The 26563-nt window shown below is 36.9% G+C and overlaps 1 protein-coding gene across 1 annotated transcript in view; it reads left to right on the top strand.

The window, feature by feature from the left end:
* Window positions 1-6214: 6214 nt before the first annotated feature.
* The window catches only part of DNAH5 (dynein axonemal heavy chain 5), a 122630-nt gene continuing 102281 nt past the window's right edge, over window positions 6215-26563 (top strand). Inside the window, 11 exon segments of the mRNA XM_074146807.1 lie at window positions 6215-6271; window positions 10380-10514; window positions 12428-12517; window positions 14922-15080; window positions 16686-16907; window positions 17474-17611; window positions 19245-19421; window positions 20247-20360; window positions 21751-21858; window positions 22595-22717; window positions 24506-24721. Coding sequence (XP_074002908.1) covers window positions 6215-6271; window positions 10380-10514; window positions 12428-12517; window positions 14922-15080; window positions 16686-16907; window positions 17474-17611; window positions 19245-19421; window positions 20247-20360; window positions 21751-21858; window positions 22595-22717; window positions 24506-24721 — 1539 coding nt within the window.

The raw sequence follows: 26563 nt of genomic DNA, 5'->3' as shown, positions 1-26563 counted from the left end.
TCAGCGTATGAACTCATTTTCTAAGCCTTAATGTGTCATATAAGCAGGAGGTTCCTATGAAGGAAATATTGAATTCTTCTGTAGCAAAAATATATACAAATTTAGTAATCTTCTATTGCATTCTTGCAATATTTTGATTTTTTTTTTGGACATTCTGAGAAGTTTCCTACTTCTGTGATGAACTGAGAAAGGGACCTCAGTGTCAGCATTTTGTATTTCTTATTAGCTGTTATTCAGACTGCTTCAACTTGCCTTATTGCATCTTTGTCTAAGCTGTCAGGGTTTAGTTCATCTAGATTTTTTCCATATCATTTTTATTCCAGCTTTTTGGAGGATGCCCTCTTGCTTTAATGTTTAGCTACGCTGGCTGGCTTACGCTTTTTCTCAACTCTTTCTTCGTAGAAGCCATGCAGTTGCACTGTATTTCCAGTAGGGTGTTCTTAAATAATTTGGATGTTGTCTGCAAAGATTTTATTCTTTTGACCGCTGCTTTTTACCTTCTTATTTTTAGTGGTTCCTCATTTTAAAGTAGCATTTGACTGCATGGCATTTTTTTTTTTAAACTTTTATTAGTGCTGTGAGGTTGTTGAATTTTGTATTTTATTCTCTCTGATACTAGCATTTTGAACCTGATATTTTGCCCTTTTAGGGACTGTGGTAGGAGTCACTTGCCCTCTTGTATGTGGTTTTTTTGGGTGTTTTTTTTTTTTTTTTTATAAACTTTCTATGACTATTGTCTAAATAGTCTAATGTGTAAAAAAATTTAGTATCAGCATCCTAAACTGAGATGGTATTTCCCTACTGTACTTGGAGACAGCTGAAGTTTTTTACTGATACTGTTCCCTGCCATGGGGTTCCCTCTCGCCACTGTCAGCATGTCACAGTAAATACTTCCATCCTAATCAGGCAGTCAGTAATACCATGTGCTGTGTCTATCTTGTTTATGACTGAAACTTCATTCCATTGGGCTCTGGTTGGTTTGCTAACTTGTTTGAATACCCAGCTCTTTTACAGCTGTGTAGGCTTTTCCATGTTTCCTGCATAGTAAATACCTTGACGTGTGGCACAAGGTACCAATGATACCTTCCTTATGCTGTGTTTCTAGTGCTATTGTTATAGAAATGTCTTTGTGCAAAGATAGCATCCCAGTTCCCCCAACTTTGTTTCTAGGACTTCTGCTCAGGTAGAAGCAGGTGTGCACTTGTTTTTGTTTTCTATTTTCTTCCACCCTGTTCAAAGGGACAATATCTGTTCCAGCCTTTTGCTATGGTTTGCAGTATGGCATGTGGCAGCGTCTGCTCTATCATGTATTGGGGCTCCCTGTGCTTCATACAAGTGGATATGTACTTTAACACCACATGATCTTTAGGGTCTGGTAGTGCTTTCCTCAGGCTAGGTTTAAAACCACCGCTCTAATCTTTCTGAAGAGTAAAAGCCACAAAGTTTACCTAACTTGTTTCTTCCAAAACAATTCCCTTCATTTCAGGAGTGTCCCTAGCTTCCAGTGAATGTGGACCATGTTTCCCTCCTGGTCTTCATTTGCATGTTGGGAATTTATCACTCTTGTTAGTCTGCATTGCTGGGGATATTGGGAACATTTGAGCAGTGTTGGGGATGCTTGAAGAATGTGAGGTACCGTATTTTTGCCTTTGATCCTTACTCTGGCTGAAGCTGGTGGGCACAATGTCCACATAATTGGTAATGGAAAAGGACAGAGAAAGTGAGAGAGTCTGTAGTTCCTTAAACCAGAAAATGTATTACTTGCATGGTTACTAGAACTAAAATTGTCTGTCTTCACAATAATGTCTTTTCATTTGGTAAGACTCACACATCCTGTCTGTCTTGGTAAACAGAAGGCTAATTGTGCATCTGTCTAATATATTCAGTGTTTCATCTTTAAATTTTATTTTCTTAGCAGTGGATCAAATAGGCAAGCAGAGCCTGAAGAACAAATGTCTTGCCTAAAGCAGAACAGGGAATTACACTAGAATTTCCTACATGGTAGGTTAATTCTTTAAGCAGTACTATCTTTCATGACAAAAGGCTTGATGGGCAGCAGGATGACATTATTATAGGTTAAAATCTTCATCGTATTTGCTACCTCATCAAACGAGTAAGATGAAGAGAAGTTGTACTTTTTAGCTATGATAGCCTTTGGTTTTTTTACTTGTTTGAACTGAAGTAAGACATTAGGTGGCTGGCAAATTATACACTCATTCGATGTTTAAGACAAAAACATTTTTGGAATGACAACCCGAACGCTTACTAGTGTAGGAAATTGCTAAATGTGTTTTTCTCAGCAAAGCAGTTAAAAATCCTTGCCTTATTTAGAGCTATTAAAACCTCACTGTTATTTGACTTTGAAAGTAACTCAAGATAAGAAAGTCTACCCTTAGCTTTGGTTGTTATCATTGCAGTTGTATGAGAGAGAATCCAGCAGAGTGGGATATGCTTTTCTTTAAGTTCCTTCTTATGTTCAGTGTAGATTTTCATCTATGATTTTTAAGTGATCATCTCCATAAAGGACAATTTCAATTGCCAAATTTTATTAGACCATATTTTTCGGTCTTCTGAAAAAGAGCATAAAAGTAATGTACACTATCGGCTTTTAACCACTAGATGGTAGCTAACTACTGTTTGTAATTATCCATAGTAAAAGAAACTTAGTTGTTGAAGCCGTGCAGTATAGCACTACCAAAAAAATATTTGGACATAGTGAAATGAACTTTTGTCAAAGTGAAATAATTCCTAAGCTAATATGACAACTAAAAATTTTCATCTAAAAAGTTTTTCTCTAATGCAGTTGATTGTGTGCTGCATGATTTTACTGACATCCATAGTGGTGATTTGTCCCAAATCTGACTTAATGTTTTGTAGGGTGCTGAACATTGTCGCAGCTATCCAGAGACACACGGCAGACTACAATTATTCTGAGAATGCTGAGTTACAATACAAGATCGCGTACTCTCCTTAATGTATATATTACATTATTAAAAATAATGCAACTTGACCATGGATCTTACACTCCCAAAGCATCTGGGGAGGAAATGTATTCTTCAAATTACAGATCTGATTGTGGACCACCAATATAAAAAAGGGCAAAAGAGCAATATTTTTTTTTTTTTTAGTTGATTAAAAACTGCAAAAAACTTTTTTTTTTTTTGCAAACGATAAAAATATTTTTATAAGTGTTAAACCTGGCACTGTGATAAAATAAGGAATCCTTGTTAAGTTAATGATTGCATGACCCTGCCTCAGCAAGAACTTTTCTGGTCAAAAATCTTTAAAATGAACCTGGATTACTGGGCCAGTTTACATAGCCATGATATACTATTCAAATTAATGCTCTTGTGGACGTAAAGCAAATTCCTAAAGCAATATTTTTATAGCAGTTTCAGCAGTTATCAGCTATACAAAACTTAAGGCTGAGCACTATTTGTTTTGGGGGCTTGTAAGGCAAAGAAGCAAAATCTTACATATGGCTGCTGACCAAAAAGTTGCTTCTTAGCCTTCTGAGTTGGTTGTATTAATGGTGCCCTAATTGGCTTTGCTGGAAGTCTGACTCTTGACCCAAGGACAATAGTCTTCTGACAATGGCAGTTAAGTGCTGTCTCAACCACTTAATTAGTTTCAGTTTTCATTTTTAACATAATGAGGTGGAAGATCACAGGAAGTTGCTTTCCATAAACTTCAAAAATCTTTCCATGACTCTAACCAAGATCAATATATTATTTAGTTCTGTAAATGCAGTCTACTTAAAAGGTTCTGAGTGAGAGCTGACTAAGGAGGTGATTGTGAGGCTGTGGAGCTCAAAACCCTGAAAGAAGTGAGCACGACAACCTGTAGAATCACAGCCTTAGACCTCAGGACAGCAGATTTTTTGACTTCTTCAGGGATATCCCCTAAAGGGAAGTGGGACTGAGGAAGACTGATCTGCAAGTACAACATCCCTGGAACTCAAGAACGGATCATTCAGTGTGCAGAAGGAAGAGCAGGCCTTGCAGAAGGCCAGCATGGATGAACATGGAGACCCTGTCTGAGCATAAACATGCAAGCTTCCATAGAAGGTAGAGTCAGGGATGGGCAACCCAGGAGGAATAGAGAGACAATACCGGAGTGTGCAGAGATAAAGTTAAGGAATCTAAAGCTCACCTGGAGTTCAAACTTGTGAGGAGGGTGAAGGGAAATGAGAATGGCTTTTCTAAGCACACTGGCAGCATAATAAAATGTAGGCCCACTGCTGAGTGGCACAGGGCACTAAGCTACAAAGAACAGGGGAAAGACTGAAGTACTTAAAGTATTTAGCACCTTTTTTATCTTGCAAGATAGCAGGTTTATGGAGAAGGACTGAAGGGTTTTGTTCCACACCATGCCTGTAAAGCACATCACAGTAGAGAATGCTGGCCACAGACAGGGCTGAACTAGCCAGCAGGTTGACAGAGCAAGTTCAGCAGTGGTTCACCAAGATGGTCAGGAGGCCAAAGCGTGTGATGTATGAGAAGATACTTGGAGATCTGGGTTTGTTCAGCCCTAAGAAGAAAAGGCTAAGGGGAGTTCTTATCGAAGCCTATAATCATCTAATTAGAGGACAGAACTGAACTTTCCATGAAGGAAATAAAAGCCAACATCCCCAAGCTGGAACATAGGAAATTCCAGCTAGATGGAAACAAGCTTTATGTTGGGTGGTGAAACACTTACAGTGCCCATGAGGTTGTGGAATCTCCATCCTTTGAGACATTCAAAACTCAACTGCATGCATCTCTGAGCAACCCCACTTACCTTGAGCAGAAGACTAGATAGATGACTTCTAGAGATCTCTTTAAACCTCCATGATTTTGTAGTTCTGTAAGTTAGTTGCTGTGACCTTACATCATTTTATGAAAAAGCTCTGTGATTCTTCAATGGTTCTTTGAAACATTTATTTAAGCTTATTTTTTTCCTTGTTTTGTTTTTAAAAGAGCTTTTATTGATGTGTGGCAAAATTAAGCATGTTGGGCTGAGTTTTTATATTAGAAATCACATACATCCTGCAAAGAAGTAAATAATTCCTCAATGTTCTGAATATATCCAGGATTAACTTGATGTGTAATATTTAATAGCATGTTTAATTTTAAAAGAGAAGGCTGTAAAGGGTTCAGAGAAAGCTACAGTTGTTTAGTTTTACACTAAATGCAATTGTTTCAGTCTTTCTCTTTCAAACATGTATACACAATCAGATTTGACTATAGCAGGTGGGGAAAGTTGTATGGAAAAATCAGATAATATGGGGAAAATAGTTTTAACTCATGAGACTTTTATCAACACTGAGGTTGTCAAGTGATTTTAGTCATGATTCACATTGATATGAATGGAAGCAGAAATATTTAGGGGCATTCTAAGCCTAAAATAGCTGTAAAAAATTCTTGTTTTTCTTGTTCCTAATATTGGATCATTAGTTTGTTTTTCTTGGCATTTTCAAGAGGACATCAGATTAGATTCTGTCACTGAAGTGGAAAAAATTAAGGTTATTTTAAGAAGAAAAAATGTAACATTCTTTGCTGAAGAAAAATTGCTGTATTAAGCAACCATTGTACAACTGAAAAATAACTGAGACTGAATGTGCTTGTATAAAAAATATAAGTAGAAAACTCAGGAATTTAGTAGTCTGTAGGTAAAAGCTGTTTGAAAGCTGCTTGACTGTTGCTATATATTTAACAATCATCTGTGACAAGGAAACAAAAATGTCTGTTGACATGAGGATTACTTAAGAAGGCTAAACACAAATCAAATAAGCAGTTATAAAATTGACTTGCAAACGGTTATGCTGCCCTTGAGCATGATGAATTGTATCGAGCAGTGTTTGTATATAAACAATATCACCTTAACAACACTGTAGTTGGTAGCAGTAATTTTCATCTCTTATTCTATAGACAGTAAATTCTGGTGATTGGAGACCTCTAGTTTCTAAAGAAGTCCAATTTAGTTTTCAAGTAATTTAAATGCATGTTAGAACTGAATCTAAATACAGAGCTAAGGTTAATAGTTGCTGGCTTTTTAGATCCTTACTGTATTTTCCAGATTTTTTTTTTTTTGGGGTGTTCCTACAGATAAGGAATGAAACAAATATGAACGAAAGATTGGGGGGAGAGTGCAAAATGATGAATCAAGAACCTTGCTCCATGGTTTAAGCCTTATTGCTGAAAAAGAGTACTGGATGCTTATATTGAATAGTACAATGTTTAGAGCTGGAAGAAAGCAACTTTGGAAACAGAGCATTGGCAGAGTTATAAAGGTAAGGAAAACTGAACAGCGGGTTAGGTCGAGACGAGTAACTGTATAGTTTGAATGAAGGTGTGAATTGAGGGGGGAGAGGGTGTAGAAAAATACGTGTTTTAAAGTGGTCAAAGTGGATGATGTTGGTTTCACAAAACATTCTAACTATATCAAAACAGATAAACTTTGCCTTTTAAAGCAAGACATAGTATTTGGAATAGGTATTTGTCATGAGAGGTAGCTTGTTTTGCAACTGGTCTTAAAATCAATCCAGGCTTAGTTGCATGATTTGTTTTGAAGAGTAAATTTGCACTGAGAGATATTTATGCATTTAACTACTGGTACTTGTATCTTGTCCAGATTGTTACAGTGGTTTGGTAATGGTATAATTTCACAAATGTTATACCAGTACAATAAAGAACTTGGTGCTAGGTCTGGCAACATAAGAGGGATAGGCTCTGCTACCAAGGAAAATTGAAGTTTAACTTCACTCTTTCCATATTTATAAAATGGGAGTAGAATTTTGAAGACACTATGTAGCATTGAGAAACAATAATAAAATACAAAATTCATTAAGACCCTCAGTCTAGTTTTAAAAGCTGGTTATTTGAACAAACTGTTCCCGAGTTAATGCAATGTTATAACAAATGTGGAAAAGCTCTGATTGATGTCTGAGATTTAAGAGTCAGCTAAGGTGACTGCCTTAATTCTGTAGGGTATGTGTGTTTTGGAGAGGAGCAAACAAAAAGGTGTGTGCTGTTGAAAACTCAGGGTGCTTGGAAAGCGTAAAATGGTTTGCAGTTTACTTTTACAGGGAAATCCCTGAGCAATGCTTATGCAATATAAAACATCTTAGCAAGTTAAAGATAGAGGTAGAGGAATGCCTCTCTAACTTAACATTCATTAAATAAGTTTTGGATAAGACAGTAAATTAACAACAGAACACTCTTACTTTTTGACTCTCTTACTTTTGAGCTTCCTGGTAAAGTTCAAGTGTATTTCTCATTGAAAAGGCTTTGATCTGAGCATGTCCAAATTCACTAATGCACAGTATTCTGGCAACAAAATGCATCATTTGCTGGATAAACTTTGTTCAGAAACGAGTTTTAACTTGCGCAATCATGACTTGCATACTAAATAACATTCATCCTAACTCTAGAGTGTCTGCAGAGACATCAGCAACTGCACTCTATAATGGAGAAGCTGTCAATAGTCAATATTTGGTTTCTGAGGCTATTGTTTCAAAGGAAGGACCCCTGGCATCTCTCGCTTCTTATCTTTTAGTACGTTCTGCTTAAATTTATGTACTCTTGTGGTAGTTAGAAAACAATTTTTTTTTTTTTAAATTTATTTAATCCCCATTTGTTGCTTCAGATTGATGGTGTGTTGGTTATGGGATTAGGAATATGTTAAAATGGATTTAGGAATCTCCCCATTATTCTGCTTCAGGAGATCTGAAGTCTACTGAAATTAGTTTCCTGTGCTAATTGGAATTTAAATACCGAATTTTTGGTATTTAGATATTAGGAATGTTAAGGTTTTATGTAACATAAAACAAGTTACTTGTTATAACTAGACTCATCATCAAAGAAGGGCTTTTCAGTTAATTAGTTTAGCTTTGGACTTGCACCTGTTGTGGGACTATGTCATACAGACTTTATTATCTTTATAACTAACTAAGAGTGGTAAAAGAAACCCAAAACTAAATGTGGCTGTGCTGCTGTTCTTTAAATGAAGAACTGAGGTAAAGCTGTAACATATAAAAACTTGGACAATCCTTCCAGATATCTAAGTGAGAAAGCATTTATCTCTTGTAAATACGGTTCCATCTGGATCCTCCTGCATCATAGGACATTATGGTGAGGCTTTGTTGTATGACCTTGATGACAGTTGCTGCTGTTCCTTTTCAGGGTTTGCAAGTCAGTGTGACTGTGCGTACCAGAAATTCCTCTATTGCCAATAAAAATGATAGCTTATGTGTTTTAACAATCTTTCCATCTTGAAATCTTACTCTTTCAGTGTTCTATTAATTGATGTTTATTTGAATTACATAAACTTGCCTGTTTTTTGGTATTTTTTTGTACAGATGCTGTTTAGGAATATGTACTTCTGTAGTGAGTATGACGTAAAATATGGAAGTATGACAGGCAGGGTGTGTTCTTGAATAACATTGTAGCAACTATCAGGAAAAACATGCATGCTACTTGCATTAATTACAGGGATATCTACCAGCACAATGCAAATGCCTTCCAGAAGTGATAAATGCAAGTGAATGTCTTAATCTTCATAAAACTCTAGATTTACTGTCTAGTAAATGATTCCCTGTTTTCTCTAGGTACAGTTCATTAAAATAATTTAACTAAATTCTTAAAGTTTTGTGTCATATTAACAAATGCTTGTTACTGGGTTTAGGCATCAAATATTGCCTAATGCTATGGGAACAGCTGCGCACAATAGCTAGTATATTTGTTACAAGGCTTGAGAGGCTGCAATTAAAGGATTGGAAAGCATTAAAAGAACTGAAACAGGGCACGATTGCCCAGTTTGAGAAGTTGCTCGTTATTTCAGTCTACATAAAGAGCAACTTGTAGAAGGAATGGAGGCTATGAACATATCAAGGGCCATCTGTATAGGTGGAGTTGGGAACGGATAGCCGGTGTAAGATGAATACCTTGTGTAGTAATGTATCTGGAGTTTTATGCTGGAAACACAGGAGAGTACAAAAGTAGTCTCTCTAGTTTAAGTAAAACGAAAAGAGCTTTTTGCCGGATTAAATAGAAGCTAACTAGTTGGCAGAGTATTGTTTGTATGTTTCTGTGTTAAAGATGCATTATCAGTTGTGCTTAAATTACTGAAACAACAGTGATTAGGATTCTAGTTTTATCATCTAGTGTGAAGCTGATTCTGCCCCAAAGGGTTGCATTTTGTATGTCTAACTAGGGGGAAAATTTCTACTCTGATTTGAGAACATGTAGGAAAGGCCAATCCTGTGATGACATCGCACTTCTGGGAAAGTGGAGACCATGTTAGGGAATGACAGAGGTGAAATTGCATAAATTATGTGTACAAATTAATCTGCTACTGCATTCTTCAGGCATATCTGTGTAAAGAACAGGATTTGTATGTTTGTCTTTTAAGTGGAAAAACATTTCCAGTGCATTCAGCACTTATGAAGGCATGCTAGTAATTATGAGTTTACCAAATATTTGAAAATTCCTTCAGGAAGTAGGAAAGATATTTACATAAGAGTATAAAGTATATCATGCAAGTCCTATTGGCTCCGCAGAAGCTTGTGGATAAATCATTTGTGCATATTTTATGGAGTTGCTAGATTTTTTATAATCACTGGGGAAATAAAGATTGAATTTACCACCAGTGAAACATAATTCTAAATTTCTTTTGAAAATGAAATGATATTAAATCTTGTAATCCGCAAGCACAATAATACCAGTAACTATTCCAGAAGGCTATTTTGTCTATAATGTAATGAGGTGCATTACATGTGGGAATTCAATTTAATTAGAAAAGTAGGCATACTGCTTGAAGAATGGTATAATAGCCATAGTTAAGCACATTTGTAAACACTTGCATACCTTGAAGCTTGTGGCTTGTTTTACTTCTCATTACACTAAAGAGATAATGTTATGAAACTCTAGCTTTCTCCAGCAGCATCTGTCTTTATTAGAGAACGCTTACAATATCTTCCACAAATAACAAAGATGGGTCAGAAACCTGTCTTGACTTGATGGTCGTATTTGACTAGACTGAAAAGCCAGGACTAAGGACCTAGGGTGTTGAAAACAGCTTGTAAATGACGGAGCCGTACATATAAAATACTTTTTTTTTTTTTTTTTTTTTAGTAGAGCATTTCAACAGATAAATAATATCGTACAAAAGACAGATGATAGAAATTTTGTGCTAAATCTGAAAATAGATCACAGGAAATCAATGGTAAAGGCATAACAGGTTGCTTCTAAAAAGTTCATTTGAGTGCCTTAAAAACACAAACCACAGTATGAAAGAACGTAGTAGCCTTTACTTTTTAAAATAGATTTTAGAATTGTCTTTATTTTTGTTTTCAAAATAGATTGTGAATTATTCATTGCCCGCTTTGTGTTTTATGACAGCAAAAGATCAAGGAAGAGAGGGAGGCTAAACGTGCTCGGCTGGATGGCAGGCATGATTACTTACTGGACACTGTTGCCTCTTGTGTTAATCTGGACAAAGCAGAAGTAGAAGATGCTATTCTTGATGGCAACCAGGTAATCTGATTCCATTAGGATGGCACCAATGTTTGTGAGACTACATTTTGATCTAGTTTAGGAAATTAAATCAGGTGGAAACTACATGACAAAATAGAATGCTAAGTGATTTGACTGACTACATGAGGGTTAATGCAGGGGGTAAGCAGTTAGAAATATGTATATTGAGGAAACGGTGCATCAGAGTTGATGGTAAGTATTAAATGAAGGGGAGATACGTTTTGTGATTTGAAAAGAAATCATTACTTTTTTTAAGGCTGGGTAGACAGGAAATAGATCTTGTTTTACTCCCTGACACTAAAGTAAACATGGTTTTGTTTGTGTTTCCCCCCCTCCCCCCCCCCTTTTGTATTCTTTTTCCATCTGTATACCTTCAATTTATGCATTCCCTTTTCAATGCTAATATTGTTAAGAAACTGAAGAAAGTCCAGTGAAAGACTATGAAGATAGTGAGGGACATAGGGCATGTGAAGTATGAGGAGGAGAGTAAGAGATTGAGGGGCAGTCAAATAGTAGTCTGCAGTTACTTGAAGAGTAGTTGCAAAGATGGCAGACCTGAACTCTTCGCAGCGGTTGCAGATCATATGACAAAGGCAATAGCCACAGCTTGCAAACTGGACATTAAGAAACCCTTCTTCACCAGCAGGGTACTGTAGCATGGGAATAGGTTACTCAAGTGAGTTGTGGAATTTCTGTCCTTAAGGTTTTTGAGACTCAGCCTGAGCTGTTGTTGATGATACAGGAGGCTGGCCCAGATCTCCCAGAGGTCCCTTCCAACATTTCTGTGATTCCATGTAATATAGGAAAATAAGCTGTGCAGAACACTATCAGACAAGTTAAAAAGCAGAACTTGTTTCAGCCTTTGTCCATTCTATCTCTGAATGGGTTTCCTGGCAAACTATATTGCCCGAGAATAATTTTCAGATGAAGAAAATACTGGCAGCTGTTATACTTGGAAAGAGAAAAGCGTAATAGTTGTTTTGACCTCATCTTGAGGGGCTCAGCCAAGATTTTCTGGAATAGCAGTTTATGTGATCTTGGTGTAACTGAGGCCCATTATTAATGGAAGAGGGATAAATGTGGCTTTCTTCCTGCTGCTGGTGATCTCTTAGTCTTTTTGCTGCACTAGGAAGCACAAATGGTATCAGCAAATGTTTCTGAAGAACTTCTAGAAGTAGAAGCCTTTTCTGCTGGAATATTGTGATGTAGTTAGGGGCTATATGAAACAATGACTTATAGGTCTAGAAAAATCATGGATTAGGCAAGCCTTTCAAGTGCTGAAACACTGATCAGCATACTAGCGTAGAGCAATTAACTTTCTTCTTAGGTCTGTATGGCCTATACATGAGATTCCTGGACTGCACTATCAATACATGGTTCAAGGATGCTTGATGGCAGCCTTAAATTGATGGAGAACTGTGAAATTGTCCTCATGCTTAAATTATAAATAAATAAAGGCTCCCTCTGTTGCTATGATATGGAATAATTGCAGCTGTGTGTTTTTTGCTTTCAGCTTGTTAGCTGAATGGCACTAAGAATAATATAGGTGAGGGACTTCACTGAGGAGCTGCTACACTTCAGTAAATGAAGATATGCCCTGTGCCCTCAGTTTAAAAGGTCATACACAACATGTACACTAAGTGGTTTCGGTAAACTGAAACATAGCCTGGCTATATTTATTTGTGTTCAGCATGGAAAAATTTGAATGATTCAATTAATTAGGCATGTGCTGCTAAAAGGCAAGGCAACTTAATAATTTTTTGGAGGTTAGTAACTGGGCCTGGTATAACTTTATTATTAAACAATGATAACGTGATGAGTATTTGTCAGTCCTTTATGTTAAAAATCTGAACAAGTTGAACTCTTCATAGTGGGTATATTATGCATAATAATCTCAACACAATCTCAAACAGATAGAGCGGATTGACAAATTCTTGGAGCCAGGAGGTTTGCGTCATCTGATGTTCTACTATCAAGATGTGGAAGCAACGGATACAGGTAAAGCAACTCAGGTTCTCCTGCAATGTTATAGTTGTGCTGAGCAAGCATGCCAGGAAAAAGCAAACAGTAAAGTTCTTATAAATTGGGGCTTAAGGCAAGTCAAGTTTGGTCGTACCGGGACATTGATCCTTGCTTGTAAAATGAGGGTTGATGAAATTACTGAAGCTTCTTAGTGCACTTCTGCATATTGCTAGTATGTGGCAGCAAGGTACTTCCCAGTAATTCTTGCCTGGGGGGCTGGGAAATGGTTTTTAATAGTTAAAAGATGACTTCCTTAAGTGGTGGAAGCATGTTGGAGAGAGTGTGAAGCAAGGGGCAAAGGCTGAGACCCTAATCAGAGTCCCCCTCACCCAGCCCGAAACTGAGCAGGTGATCCTACAGTATGATTGTAGCAGCCTTTGATCTTTGGGATGTGATGCTAGAGGCAGGCAATATAGAAAGCTGGAGAAAAAAAAAGAACAACCGAAAACCAAATTCACGGCAACGTATGCATTGAGTGAATAAGCAAAAGTTCCCAGAAGATGATGCAGCTGGAGGTAAAAAAAAGCAAGACAAAATGAACTGGTGGTGAAGGAGGAGAAGACAGGTGAGTGTGGGATGAAGTGGGTGGGTGGAGGCTGCCTTTGCCCACAGCCATGAGTGTACAGTTACTTGATATTGCACATCACGGTGTGCAGCTTGTGCTGTACATTTTTACTTCTCAGGTAGGGCAGAGTTTGTAAAAGAATTTTCTGTGCTGGTCATTCTGGGGCTGTGGTTCACAGGCTAGCAAAGCAAAAATCGCAGTTACAGTGATGGCTACTAATCAGTAAAGTTAAGCAAATTTTTGTGGTATTACATGCATCTTGTTGGCAAGGGCACTTACTACACACCAGCTCAAATCCAGCTGGTTTCCTGACCCTGATGTGGATCAACAAACGCTTCTGTTAGGGCAGAACATGACCCAATGAAGAGTGCCTACAAGATATTTTGTGTCCTGGCAGAGCAGGAGACTGTGTAGCTCGGAGTTCAGGAAGATGTTTTCCAGAGGCCTAAGGGGTAATTTCAAAGTCTGTTTTTTTGCCCACCCTCACATGCAGATTTTTTGCAGTGTTTTGAATGGCATTTTTAACATGCAGCTTAACAACTTTTAGCACCCTCTTCAGTCACAGTACATCGTTTCTAAAGACACTGCAGAATGTACTACCTACTCCAGCTCCATACGTCGTGGGAATGCCCTGAAAACTGGGATGGCTGTTGCTGGTCTAGCCTCTGTAATTACTGAAGTACAAGGATAGTGCAAGTTTATGTTAATTGACAGTAAATCAAATTGATAAAATTCTCAGAGCCAAGACTTCTGCTAGTGACACAGCCCTTGATGGACTTCTAAAGTAAACAGAAAACAGGCTTCTGCAGGAGCTGTGGTGAAAAAGGGGAGGAGGAAAGATGATGTGAAAAAAAGGGTGGGGAGGGGACTTATGAGTGACTGCCTGATCCAAAATAGGGATCTCTGGGGCAGATGGTTGTGTGCCTGAAAAAAGAAGGGGCATGTGACCTGTCATTTTTTGCAATTTTTTGGATGTTGTCCTTTAAATACTGGTATCAACAATTCACTTTTTGTCTCTTCATTGTTGCAATGTCTTACTGAGGTGTGTATGTATGAGCATTTTACTCTGAGGTAATGCTACAAAACTAGTAACAGAGAAATAACGTGGCCAAAAGCACAATTTAGGGGAATTATTTTTCCCCAGACACACTGCTACTTCTTGGTGACTCTTCAGAAGTGTTACCAACAGCCTAAATGTGGGAGCAGCATATTCATGTTGGGGAAAGAAGAAAGGACAGGGAAACGCCTTGCAGCACCCTAACTGTTTCTTTTGCTGTTGTTTTGGGTGTTTTGCTGGTGTTTTTTATTTTTTTTCCCCTCAAAGAATCTGCTGTGGCTTGTCTCCTTGTTTCCAGAAGCACTCTATTTCTTTTTTTTTTTTGTATGTTAGACTTAGGTTTACATGTTCTTAAGGAAAGACAGTTGATAGAAGCTTCTCTGAGCTAAACTACGTTTGCTGGTTTGTTTGTTTGTTTGTTTGGGTTTTTTTAAACAATAAAGGATTATCTGCAACTACATGATAGAGAGCCATGTAGGAGGATCTTGAGCTTCAACCTTTGCTTAGAAGGAATAGAAAACAAATAAATGGGTAGAAATGAAAGGCTTTTGATGTAAGAATGGGAAAAGTAGGTGAAATAGTTCTCACTGTGCTGTGAGGACTCTGGATGCTGCATACTGTCTGTGGATAGTCCCATGAGGTGGTTCTAGGAGACTGAAACTCAGAGACACACAAATGATGACTGAACTGTTTGTTTAGAAAACTTTTCTTTGAATAAATAGTCTGTGGTTTTTAAATGTTTCTTTTATTTGAATCTGTAGAGCACTTCAGCCTTCCAGGAACAGGAATCAACTCTCATTTGATAAAGAATAAACCTAAAGTATTTGTGACAGAGGGAAAAGAAGTTGCTTTAACTGGTGTATGCATTTTCTTCATTAGATCTAGTCTTTTTAAACCCATCACAACTGAAAATATCTATCAGGTAAGAGTCAGTGACTGCTGATCACTGTACGCTATTTAAAATTCATTTTTGTCTTGGGATATTTGCTCTCACCACATAATTTGACAGCTTTTGACAGGGGAGAATGAGCAAACGGATGCAGTTTGGCTAAATGAAACACAGGACAAAAAAGGAAGGGAATGGAAAAACTGACATTATCTAGTGGCAGCAACCTGAAGTGTATCATTGTTATGAAGAAATGATGCTAAGGAAGAGTTTGTGACAATCCAAAATGACAAAGAGTAATTAGTCAATACCTAAATAATAAGCTGTTAAACTTCAATAAGCGCTAGTAAATCCATTAAAAAACCAAACAAAAATGGCTTTATTTTTGAAAGTGTATATGGAAATTATATATAAGCATGTTTTTACTGGTAAAGGACTCCTTAAATCGTAGGGAATCCTATAGTTGCAGACAAACTAATCAGAGCTAATCAGACTAATCTTCAAATAAGAATGATGGGATAAATGAGAATTTAGTGTTGTGGAAAACTTTCTATACATTTCGAAATGGGAACATTCAAGTGCAACTCTTAAGCCAGCAAGTTTTAACTTCCCCCATCTCTTCTAGGAAAACCTTTAAAACTCTATTTTGCCCAGATAAGCAAAATTAGAAGAGCAAAAGGTGGATCATCTATCTGTCATCATGAGATTATTATTTGTTTTCTACAGATACGTGCTTTAAAGTTCTATGCTTAACTTTTTTTTTTTTTTAATGATTTTGAAGAACCTGGCTTAGATTTTAGTCAATTATATACATTTTAACATTGGAAGATTTTTTACTTATTAATAATGCTTGCAAGCTGGTAATTGCAACTGAAAGATGTGTAAAGCAAAGTTCTTCACAAGTGATGATATAGCCCTTGCTGGTAGTAGATAATACGTTAAAACTAGGAAAGACAAGTTGAAAAGTAAAAATGGTATGTCTGAAGACACATCTAATGTGTGACACTTAAATTCAAGTTGTTTGTTGGTCAATTATATTGTTGAAAAAAAAATCTTGTGGTACCTTCTAATGAAGGAAAAACTGGCTGGCAGATTAATGTAATTTATCTTGGAAGTCTTCAGAGTCTTTTCAGAATGTCTAAAAAGCAAATGTTCTGTGGTTTGTTCTCTCTCAAACTGGATAGAGGTGTATCCTTTCTGGACCAAAATGCAGGCAACTGCAAGTCAGAATTAACTGTAGCTCATAATTCTTTTGGTATCTAAGCCTCTTAAGTACATTGATTTCTGCTTATATATATGTATGTACAAATATATAAAAAATGTAATTCTGATAGCTTTAAAAGTGGCAAGCTGGAGTAATTTTGCTCACCCATATAGGCTGAACTTGATACATAGAGGTCTCTTATACACTCGTTATATTTTGGAAGTGTTTTCAGATCTTTGTTTTCTCAGTTTTATATGACATCTGTGACCTTGTGCAAATCTTGCAGCTCCTGCTAGCAAGAATTGTGCTGTTACTGCAAGAGAGCACTTGTACACACTGCTAATTTTTGAGATGCTCAAGGCAATAGAACTGGAATAAATACGATGATGGCAAAATTTTGTTTTCTGTTTTAACATATATTACGTTTCTTTTTACAGGAAGTAAATTTTCATATGATGAATGTAGGTCGAGATGGCTTACTAAAAAGTGTTGAGCAGTTGATAGCAGAAGTCTTCATTCCAGCCTTGCAGACTACAGACCATGGCTGGGTTGAACTTGGTGAACCTCAACAAGCTTCCAATATTAAGCAGGACTTCCTTCGTTCCCTTGAAGCATTTGTTAGTGTGCTATCAGGAACTCGGCAAAGTCTGTTGGAAAAGGTAGTATGTTCACATGGCAACTAGAAAACAAGTTAGCTATAGAATATCTCTTGCTTTGGAGCTTTTGAATTAACTGCTGTTGTAGAATACTCATTAAAAGTTGCTCTTGCTAAACTGGAGAAAAAACCCTCACTTTTGTTGTCTTCAGTAACTTGTTATACGTTGATTGGTGGCTTTAATGTCTCTGAAAGTTTGTGGCTTTAACAATTCTGCAGCTGCTTCTGTTATTGTTTCTTCTGGTGTCAGTTCTTTTGAGCTATTGACTCTTGACTGTTCAATGGCTGTGGCCTTTCTTAAACCAAGAATGATTAACGTATGACAAACAGTTGCTTTAACTGTTAGTTCCTACTTGTGCCCTTTCCTTCATAAAGGCTAAGAGCACAGCTGCCAGGTTGGTGAATTCTCCAGATTCTGGAGTCCAATCCTGGCTCAAAAGAGTTTATTTTAAACTGGAGTGGGAATATGAAGTAAGAGACCCCAAGCGGGGAAGCCAGTTACTTTTTAAGGTTCCTGGCTTATTTGTAATGATCATTTCAGCATTTCAGGGTTTTTAACTTGTGTTTTAGGTCATTCTGAAGAAATGTGAAACATATGACCTGAAAACTCTGAGAGGACCTTCAGATTACCTGATGGCTGCTAGCAGCATAGATGTTCTTGAAAGAATAGAAGTCTGCATGAAAGGATGGACCAAACAGATAGAACAGGTGATACATCAGATAAATGTGAAATATGACAACATCTGCATATTGGCAGATGTTGAGTTTAATCCTGTTGGCATATAGTTGCCTTCCTATAAAGTTAGATGTGATCAATTCCTGTATTTTAAAGTACTGCTGGCATGTTTTCTGGGCTTTTACTTCTCAATATTACAGAATATTACAGAGGGCTTTTTCTGACTACTAGTAAATGGAGCGTACACATGCATTTGGAAGCTTAGTTACCTGTTTTTGATAGTCACCTCATCTTAAGGAGAAAACATTGGGCTGATGGAACCTCTTCATGTGGTTAGAAGTAGTGTAAGGTCAGTGCACTTGTTTTAAGTGCAGATAAAATTAAAAAATGCAGATTATATTTGTAATTAATTTTTTTTTTTTTAATCTCAGAAGCAGATCCTTTGTAGACTTTATAGCATAGATCTTAAAGTTCTTTTCAGAAAGAAATCAAACTACCAATTGAGTTACTGCATGAAATGAATGTCAGGTTCCTGTGGTCTATGCATCAGTTGAAAGCAATCCAAGCTAAAACATAGAAGACTCAAGAAAACAAGTTCTGTAATGTTTGTACAGGCAGACATAAAGGAAGAGGATGGCATGAATAACTTTTAAACTTGGAAAAATTGAAACTTAGTTGCTGTCTTATTCCCTGTTCTGCCCGTAGAAATTATTGCTAAGATTTTATCAGAGAAATATGTTTATTTGCAAATTAAAAAATCAGTTCCATGAAAGAATCTTCTTTATTAAGGCCTATACCTGTTAAAAGGAAGAAAGAAAATACACCTCCCCCCCAATCTCTTTAATATATAAATGTATGAGCTGAGAACAGTGAGAATGCAATTAACTACACAAAAGATTTACTCTATTTTCTTTTACTACTCACCTATTGCCAAATAGCAAAAAAAAAAAAAAGTTATTAAAGCATTTGCTATCGTTAATTTAGCAAAGCAAGAACGATCTTTAGTTTAATGAACCCAGATGTCACTGAGAGATTTTAGTTATGTGTTATTTTTTGGTGACAGAAGGATAGTTTAGTTTACTTTCTTTCTTGGAATTGCATTATAGGTTTATGGATTCTAATACCAAATTTGAGATTTTTAGATTTGCTCACAAACTGGAGGAAGAAGGAAGCCATGTTTTGAGTTGACATTAAATGTTTCCTGTTCTTTATTGTATAAGGGATTTGAAGCATAATTTTTGACTGGACAGAAGTTTTTGTAGCTATTTCTTTTTTTGTTTTTAGGAAAGGAAGCCCTTGACAAATAAACTGCTGCCAAAGTTTCACCTTAGCCAAGGAATCAAAGTAGGAAACAGTTTGTGGTTCCTACTGGAATTAATGAAAGCAAAAGGAACACAATAGTTTAGTGCACACTATTCTCAATGGTCAAAATTGTACTTTGAAACATGCTTTGCAGGTTATTTGTAGAAAATGTAATGGTCTGTAACTATTCCTTCTTTAAAGTAGAACTAAAAAGGTCAATCAAAATTAAAGTCACTTTTGTGAGGTGGCGGCTGAGGTAGGTAATTTATCACAGGATGTTAATACTGGGAGTTGAATTAATCCATGCTATCCATGCAGATAAAGATATTAGCATCAGTTACTAATATTACTGTATGACAAAAGGTTCTTGCAGAAAACAACCAGTTGAGAAAGGAAGCTGATGACCTTGGACCACGAGCAGAGCTTGATTACTGGAAAAAGAGATTGTCGAAATTCAGCTACCTTATGGAGCAGCTGAAGAGCCCAGATGTGAAGGCAGTGCTTGGAGTACTCGCTGCTGCTAAATCCAAACTTCTGAAGGTTTCTATTTTGAATTATGACATTTATAAAGGCTAAAAACGCTCTGTATAGCCTAATTAATTTTGGTGATGTATATAGTATTGCTGGTGGGGAAAATATTGAAACATCTTTGACTTTTGGTTTCTTTGTCCTTCTGTATTCCTCACCTTGAGTAGGTAAAGTTTAAATCTAGTTTAATTTGTTGGAAAAGACTGGGAGTCCCCTTTGTCTAAAGGCTGATAACATACTTTATCCATGTGGCTCAATAGAAAGAAATACTTATAAATCCTTGAACAGTTGATTATTAAACCAGAAAATTGAATTAATGAACTGGGTAATTAATGAAAAGAAAACGAACCCCCCTTTTTTAACATTTTTCTCGTGTTGTTACAGTGTCTGTCAAAACTGCTTGTAGGGTTGTAACTTCTCACATCGACATAACAAAGTTAAAAGCCCATCCCAGACAGAAAAATAAGTGAGTCAACCAAAAAATCTTGGCTCATCAAAATGAAACACGTGTGAAACAAATGCATGGTTTTTATATATTCATCAGTCTATCAAGCAAAAAGAGTTAACAGATGATGACTATGTATTTCACAGCAGCTTGACTTGATGCTGCTACTGACATAACATATTGAGCTGAGAGGTCTAAACTAACGGTGTGTTCACAGTCAACTTATTGAAGTAAACCAAGGACTTGTTTCTCATCTTGGGTAAACAAGTGCAACTCTGAAGTAACAGATCTGTGCTTTCAAATGTGTTTAAACGCTAATGATGAAACAGTGGTCTCAAACCAGTTTTTTCTGAAATGTGTGGTTTTATTTTTTTTCCACTTTCTATTCTTAGAAATGGCGACTGTTGGACATGTGCATCACAGATGCAGCAAATGAAGCTAAAGATAACGTGAAGTATCTATATTACCTGGAAAAATGTTGTGACCCTTTATACAATAGTGATCCTGTAAGCAAAACTTTTAAATTCTTAACATAAGCCTCTTGAGACAATTAAAGTTAATGAAGTTTGTAGGATAAGTTTTGAAATGACAACATTTTAGGTATGCATCTCCAGTTTGAGACTGTTCAGTTATGCTAAAAGAGGCTTAGTAGGAGTTTCTGGCTACAAAATAAAGTACTTGTTATTTTATTGTCGTGGTATCTATGAAGCTTTTGGTCTGGTAATGAAACTGGATTCTGTGCTCTGGTGAAATCTTTGAGATTAAAAAAAAAAAAAAGGGAAAAAGAAAAGGAAAAAGGGGTTGTGAAAGTGAACATCGTGCTATGCTGAAAACAAAGGCTGGGCTTTTGCCTTTGTGTTGGTGGCCAGGTCATGCTTAGCCTAACATTTATAAAGCAATTTTCATCTTCTTGGGTTAGGAATATATAAATATGGTTATGTAAATACTAAGGTGTAAATATAAATCACCTTCTCATACCATAGTAACAGGATAACGCAAGCATAACAAGTAGTAAACAAAACCAGCCAGGGAGAGGAGGAAGGATTCTCACTGTCCCATTGCTGCTAAAGTAGGTGGCAAATGGTTGCTTTCATTAAAACTGGTTTTACAACTGACTGTATGCGTGTTGCTAGTCAGCGAAACATGATGAGTGGCTGTGAAGACTCAAAGCTTTGACCATCCTAGCTACCCCCCTCTCTCTCTCCATGCTTTTTCTAAAGTCAAATTGCTTCCAAAGAGTGCTCTGGACAACCATGGTATGGCTCTGTTTGTTTGCATTTACCTGGGTGGTGTTAGAACAGTGTGTTATTTCAGTGTTTCCCAATCTGATATTTGAGTCTCTCTGATGAAAGGTTAGTATGAGACCCATATAAAACAGAGTTAAAGTGAATATGCTTGCTATTGGTATTCTGCAGGGTCTGTTGAACTTGACCTGCTCCCCATACTGGCTTTTACCAAGGAGGAAGTGGTGCCAGCTTCAGAGATGAACCCCAAAGAATGGGCTATAAGATCATATCCCAGGCACTTCATCTGTCATATATATTTTTTTATGGTCTAAATGCCAGTACTACAGGAAAGTTGTTCTTCATAGTCTCTGCATTCAAATGAGTGCCATGAGGCTTGATGTAATTTTGGGCTCTCTTTGTATGGAAGGTTATAGCAGGTTTCAGAATCCTTCCAGCCAAGACTCTAGTGAAAATTTTCCCCCAGAATTGAATTGTAGAGCTTGGAAGGTGAAGTAGGACAGGCAGGTCGGCAGGAGAGGTCCAGGGAAACAGAGACAGAAGCATTAAGATGACCATGTTTGTAAGGCCCCTGCATTCTCTAATTAGGTGTTGAGGTAATGTATGGTAACAGAAGCACTGAGCAGAATTCAGACTGTGTATTTCTTCCCAGGTGTCCATAGTGGATGCCATTCCAGGACTCATAAATGCAATTAAAATGATTCAGAGTGTCTCTCAGTATTACAACACATCTGAAAAGATATCCTCGCTGTTTGTGAAGGTTGGTGTTACAGTGTGAAAGGAAATTTTCACAGATTTTTTTTTTTTTGTGTGTGTGTGTGTATTTTTGTTTGAGTGAGAGACAGAAAACACAAAGGGTCCATGCAATTGAAGAGGCAGCATTTTGGCCAATCTAATGCAGCTTTTTTAATGTACAGAGAACTGGAAATAGTGATAAAATTACTTTGAAGTTAAAACTTATTTTAGTCTCTGTAGTTTGGAGTTATAAGAATTTTCTCAGACTTCTTGAAAATGAGGGCTAAACCTGACATGAATAGATGGAGGAACTTTTTGTTACAATGGATTTTGCCTGTGGTGAACTGTTTTTTGTAGAACCATTTATGTTAACATTTATATAGCCATTAAACCTCCTTATGGTTGCATAAAGAAGGAAATGGAGTTGGAAGGACAAACTATTCGTTAATGATCATAGTTTCATCAGCCCTTGCTTTTACCTTTGCTTTCGAAAGGACTTTGTAGTCCTCAATGTCATTTCAGGGTTGGTTCAAGGTGTTTAGGTTTAAGATAAGTGTAGTTAATCGACAACATTTTGGTGGTGTAATGGTGTGGAGGCTGGATGTTGCAAGGAGGACAGTTTGTCTATGTGGCTGATGTTTGGTATTGCTACTTTTCAGGCTTTAGGCTGGTGAAGTCAGAGGTATGGGGTGAGTCTGAAAGAAGGGTCAGATCTGCTTTGTCTTGACATGTTTTTTTCACAAGGTTAAAACTGCTTTTAGGTGACCAATCAGATGATCACAGCATGTAAATCTTACATTACAAACAACAATACAGCCACCATCTGGAGTCAGCCTCGGGAGAGAGTTCTGGAAAAGCTACAAGCAGCTATTAGACTTAAACAGGTAGGTGGGAAGAGAATGTGGAAAACAGAACATAAGGTGAGATTTAGGAGAGTGTGATTAGGAAAACTTTATTTTATATGAGGAAGCAATGTTATAATGAAGGAAAAATGAACAACTGAAAAATACGCTCTGGAACTTGAGCATTTATATTAGAGCTAACAGGGAATGCAGTCCAATGTCTGTTGAACTTCCGGAAACAGGGTTTGAGTGCTTAACTTAACTGTGCTTCTTATATGAGATTCACTTGGATTTTCATGCCCAAGTTTCTCTAGAAAGTTTCTTCTCACATGATGAGAAGGGATGTGTGATAGAAATGAAAACAGGGGGAGTTACCGAGCTGAATATATTTCCAAGATACGTGGACAAGCTATACCTTTAGAAAGGGCAATTTAGCAAACTGAGAAGAATTCAGCTGATTGTGTAGACTTTGTTGGGAGGATAGCTTTTATTGTTTTTTGCATACAGTTCCATGACTGTTTTGGAATATTTTTTTTTTTTTTCCTTCCCTTTGGTGCATATGATCATGGGATAATTCAGCTTGGAAGGGTCCTCAGCAGGTATCTAGTTCAATGTTCTGCTCAAAGCAAAAGCAAGGGCAAAAGGAGATCAAACTTGTTTGCCAAGTCCTTTCTTGAAGTTCTCCAGGGATAGAGAGACTGCACAGCCTTTCTGGGCAACCTCTTTAATTTCTGGACTGTCCTTAGGGTGTCCTCTGTCTTTTTGATAACCTCCCTGTAGATATCAGAAGGTTCGTATTAGGTTTTCTCCATTGCTACTTTTTTTTGATTTCTTAACAATATGTGCTTGGAAGACTAGAACTTTATTCTGACACCCTCTGAAGCAACACATTTTGCATAGTTCTAGCACAAATTAGTGTAAATTTATATGATGTCTTACTATGAGCAGAGCAATAAATTTATATATTTCTGTAAAGATATAGCAAACTATACAGTTACTGTGTTAAAATATGTCAAAGGATAAGGATTAGGTTTTTATTTGAATCTTATTAGTTCAAAAGTTTTCAGCAAATCAATAGATTAAAATTTGAAATTTGAATCACTAGCAACTTAGGAAACTCTGGGCACTTTGTATTACTGTCTCCAGGTGGGGTTATTCATGCATACATGTGATAAAAAGTAATGAATCATAGAATCGTCTAGGTTGGAAAATGAAGATTGCATTTTAAAGAGAACTACTCTTGAAAGAAACAATTTCAATCAAATCTGTTGACTATGTAATCTGACTTTGGGAAGAATTTAATTTTAATGTTTGGAGTAAAGGTTTGTGCCCACGTAAGAAAGCAGGATGAGCACTGGAAGCCGCTATGGAGCAGCGTTCTAACTTCAGAAGGGTTTTTGTTTTGGAAAGTGATTTTGGAAAATTTGAAACATTTTTACTCAATAAAACTGCTCAGCACACAATCATTATTTTCAGTCTCTGAAAATTGAAATCTGGGTTGTGATCTTGGAAATTCAGTAAACACATCAAGCCCTGCTATAAAATGGAGGGAGCAGAATTTCGTGCTAGCTAAGGATGGAATGTACGAATACATATATGTGCAGTTCATTCATTTGATGAAATGTGTGATCCTGTAATGGTATTGTTGGGTTAGTTTTCAGAAACAAATTCTGTTACTGTCTTCATAGTGTTCATGATTGTTTATTGATGAAACTTGTAGTTGATCTTAAGTTAGGATAATATCTGTCTGCATAAATTTTGTTCTAGCTGATGACAGTGCCTTTTATTAAATGCTTGACATTCTTCCTTTAAATTTGTCTTTGTTTTTAGGAGTATCAAAATTGCTTTCACAAGGTAAAAGAGAAATTGGAACAAAACCCAGCTGAAAGACAATTTGCTTTTAGTGAGATGTATATCTTTGGAAAATTTGAAACCTTTCATCGACGTCTGGTAAAGATAATAGATGTTTTCAATACTATGGAAACCTACTCAGTTCTACAGGAGTCTAAGATAGAGGGATTGGAAGGAATGATCACAAAATATGAGGTACAATGAATTTTGGATATCCTGTCAGTCTGACTTGAACTTTAAACAATAAAATAATTATGAAAATTAGAAAAGTGTAAATTGAGAGAAAAATTAACTCTGTGCGTTGTGCTAAAATTACTACGTAATAGTTAACGTAAATGTGTGATTGTTGGGAAGAAAGCAGATAGATGAAGAGGACTCTTAGATTTACTTTGTTTCATTAAGGAAACAGTGAGTTTTATTCCAGCAAAACGGATTATTAGGTTTACTTAAAATCTGTACTCTAGATCTAGAGTACAGTCATCTCTGTGTGTTTTACAAGTGAAGAAAGAGTTAATTCACAGATAGCTTTCTTTAGGGTGAGAGAGGAAGAGAAATGACTTAGCTGGTTTGCTCTGGAAAGCTCTTCAAGTTTAGGCTTTTTCTTTTCTACTAGCAAAATCCCTTTTCTTGTTAGTATTACTGTTCAGGTTTCTTTCCTGATCCTTTCATTTAGTAGGAGTGAGACTTGAACAACAAGGAGCTCTTCTAAGAATATAAATATGCTAAATCATATTCTTTTCCTTCCTTCTTTCCGAGATTAACTTTCTTTTCTAGCAAGTAGAGTCCTCCCTGCTTTTACTGAGCCTGAGTTAACTTACCTTATTGTATGTCTTTATCAGTGCAGTATCCTAATTATGGCACTTGTAAATATTAAATCAGAAGTATCCAATGTGTGTAGTTGGTAGACTGCTTTTAGAGATCCCATGTGATACAGTGGCAGTACAAGCAAATGTGGCATTCTAATTTGCTTTGCCTTGTCCTTTTCCTTTTTGTTATGGCCGTGAGTAAATCACTGCTTAAGTTAAATAACTGTAGGGCAAAATGTGTGCATTCCATAGTCTACCCTGGTTTGATTCACTCCCTGTTGCAATCTGGGGTTTTGATTCCCTGTCTGCATGCTTCACAGTAGCCAGTTTTCTCCTTTGTTCTCTTCTGTAGTCTGCTGAGAAGAAACTTGGGCACAACTGGAAGGATAGCTCGATCCAAGACTATTCCAAACGGGCAGGATAGGTGTGGGCTGCTCTAAATTTTTCTCCCTTCACTGAAAGTTGCCCTCTAAAGCTCAGCTAGCAGGCTTCTCAGCAACTCAGGTTGCTGAGAATTTTCAGGTCATGCTAGTATTTGAAAAGCTGTCTGTGACCGTTAGCCCAGGCTGTGATGCAGTTTCAGTCTGTAAACTCTATACAGGTATACCACATTATCCGTTGCAGCACTCAAATCCTAAAGTGAGAGCTTTGTGTAAGACCTAGTTAATGTGAAGTAATTTCATTTGGGGGTCGGGGGGTAAGGGGAAATTATACATGCTTAGGTAGAAAATACCACATGAAAGGTTCTGGATAGTATCCATAAAGGGCAGAAAGTGATTGTACTTTTTTAACAGTGACAAAACTGAGGTACTGAAGTATTTGACATGGACTATAGCTATAGTTATGTGACTGATTATATGACTTGAAAAATTTTACAATAGGAAGTTATTATGTTGCAGTTCTTTATGCTTTACCAGTTGGTTGCTGTCTAGGATTTGCTTGGTTTTAGAGGTAAAGATGGATTTTTTTATTTACAGCAAAGCAATAAAACTGAAGTTCAGTTGACTTATAATAAAATGATGCAAGTTTGCTGTGCTGAAAATATGTTGAGCTTCATAGCTGTACTGTGGTAAACTACTAGGACGTTGAACAGTGGTTCATCATTAGGAATCCTTTAACTGTGTGCACAGCTCAATGGAGATGCTGATTAAGATGTACTGTCATTTGAGAGGACAGCAGCTATGTAAGAGAAGCCAGGAATAATAAATCCTGGCTGGTGATGGGCTGCATC

Source organism: Numenius arquata, chromosome 4 (assembly GCF_964106895.1).
Source record: "Numenius arquata chromosome 4, bNumArq3.hap1.1, whole genome shotgun sequence".
NCBI classification, from domain to species: Eukaryota; Metazoa; Chordata; class Aves; order Charadriiformes; family Scolopacidae; genus Numenius; species Numenius arquata.
Note: the sequence above shows the minus strand (reverse complement) of the source record. Positions and strands in the feature narration are given on the sequence as shown.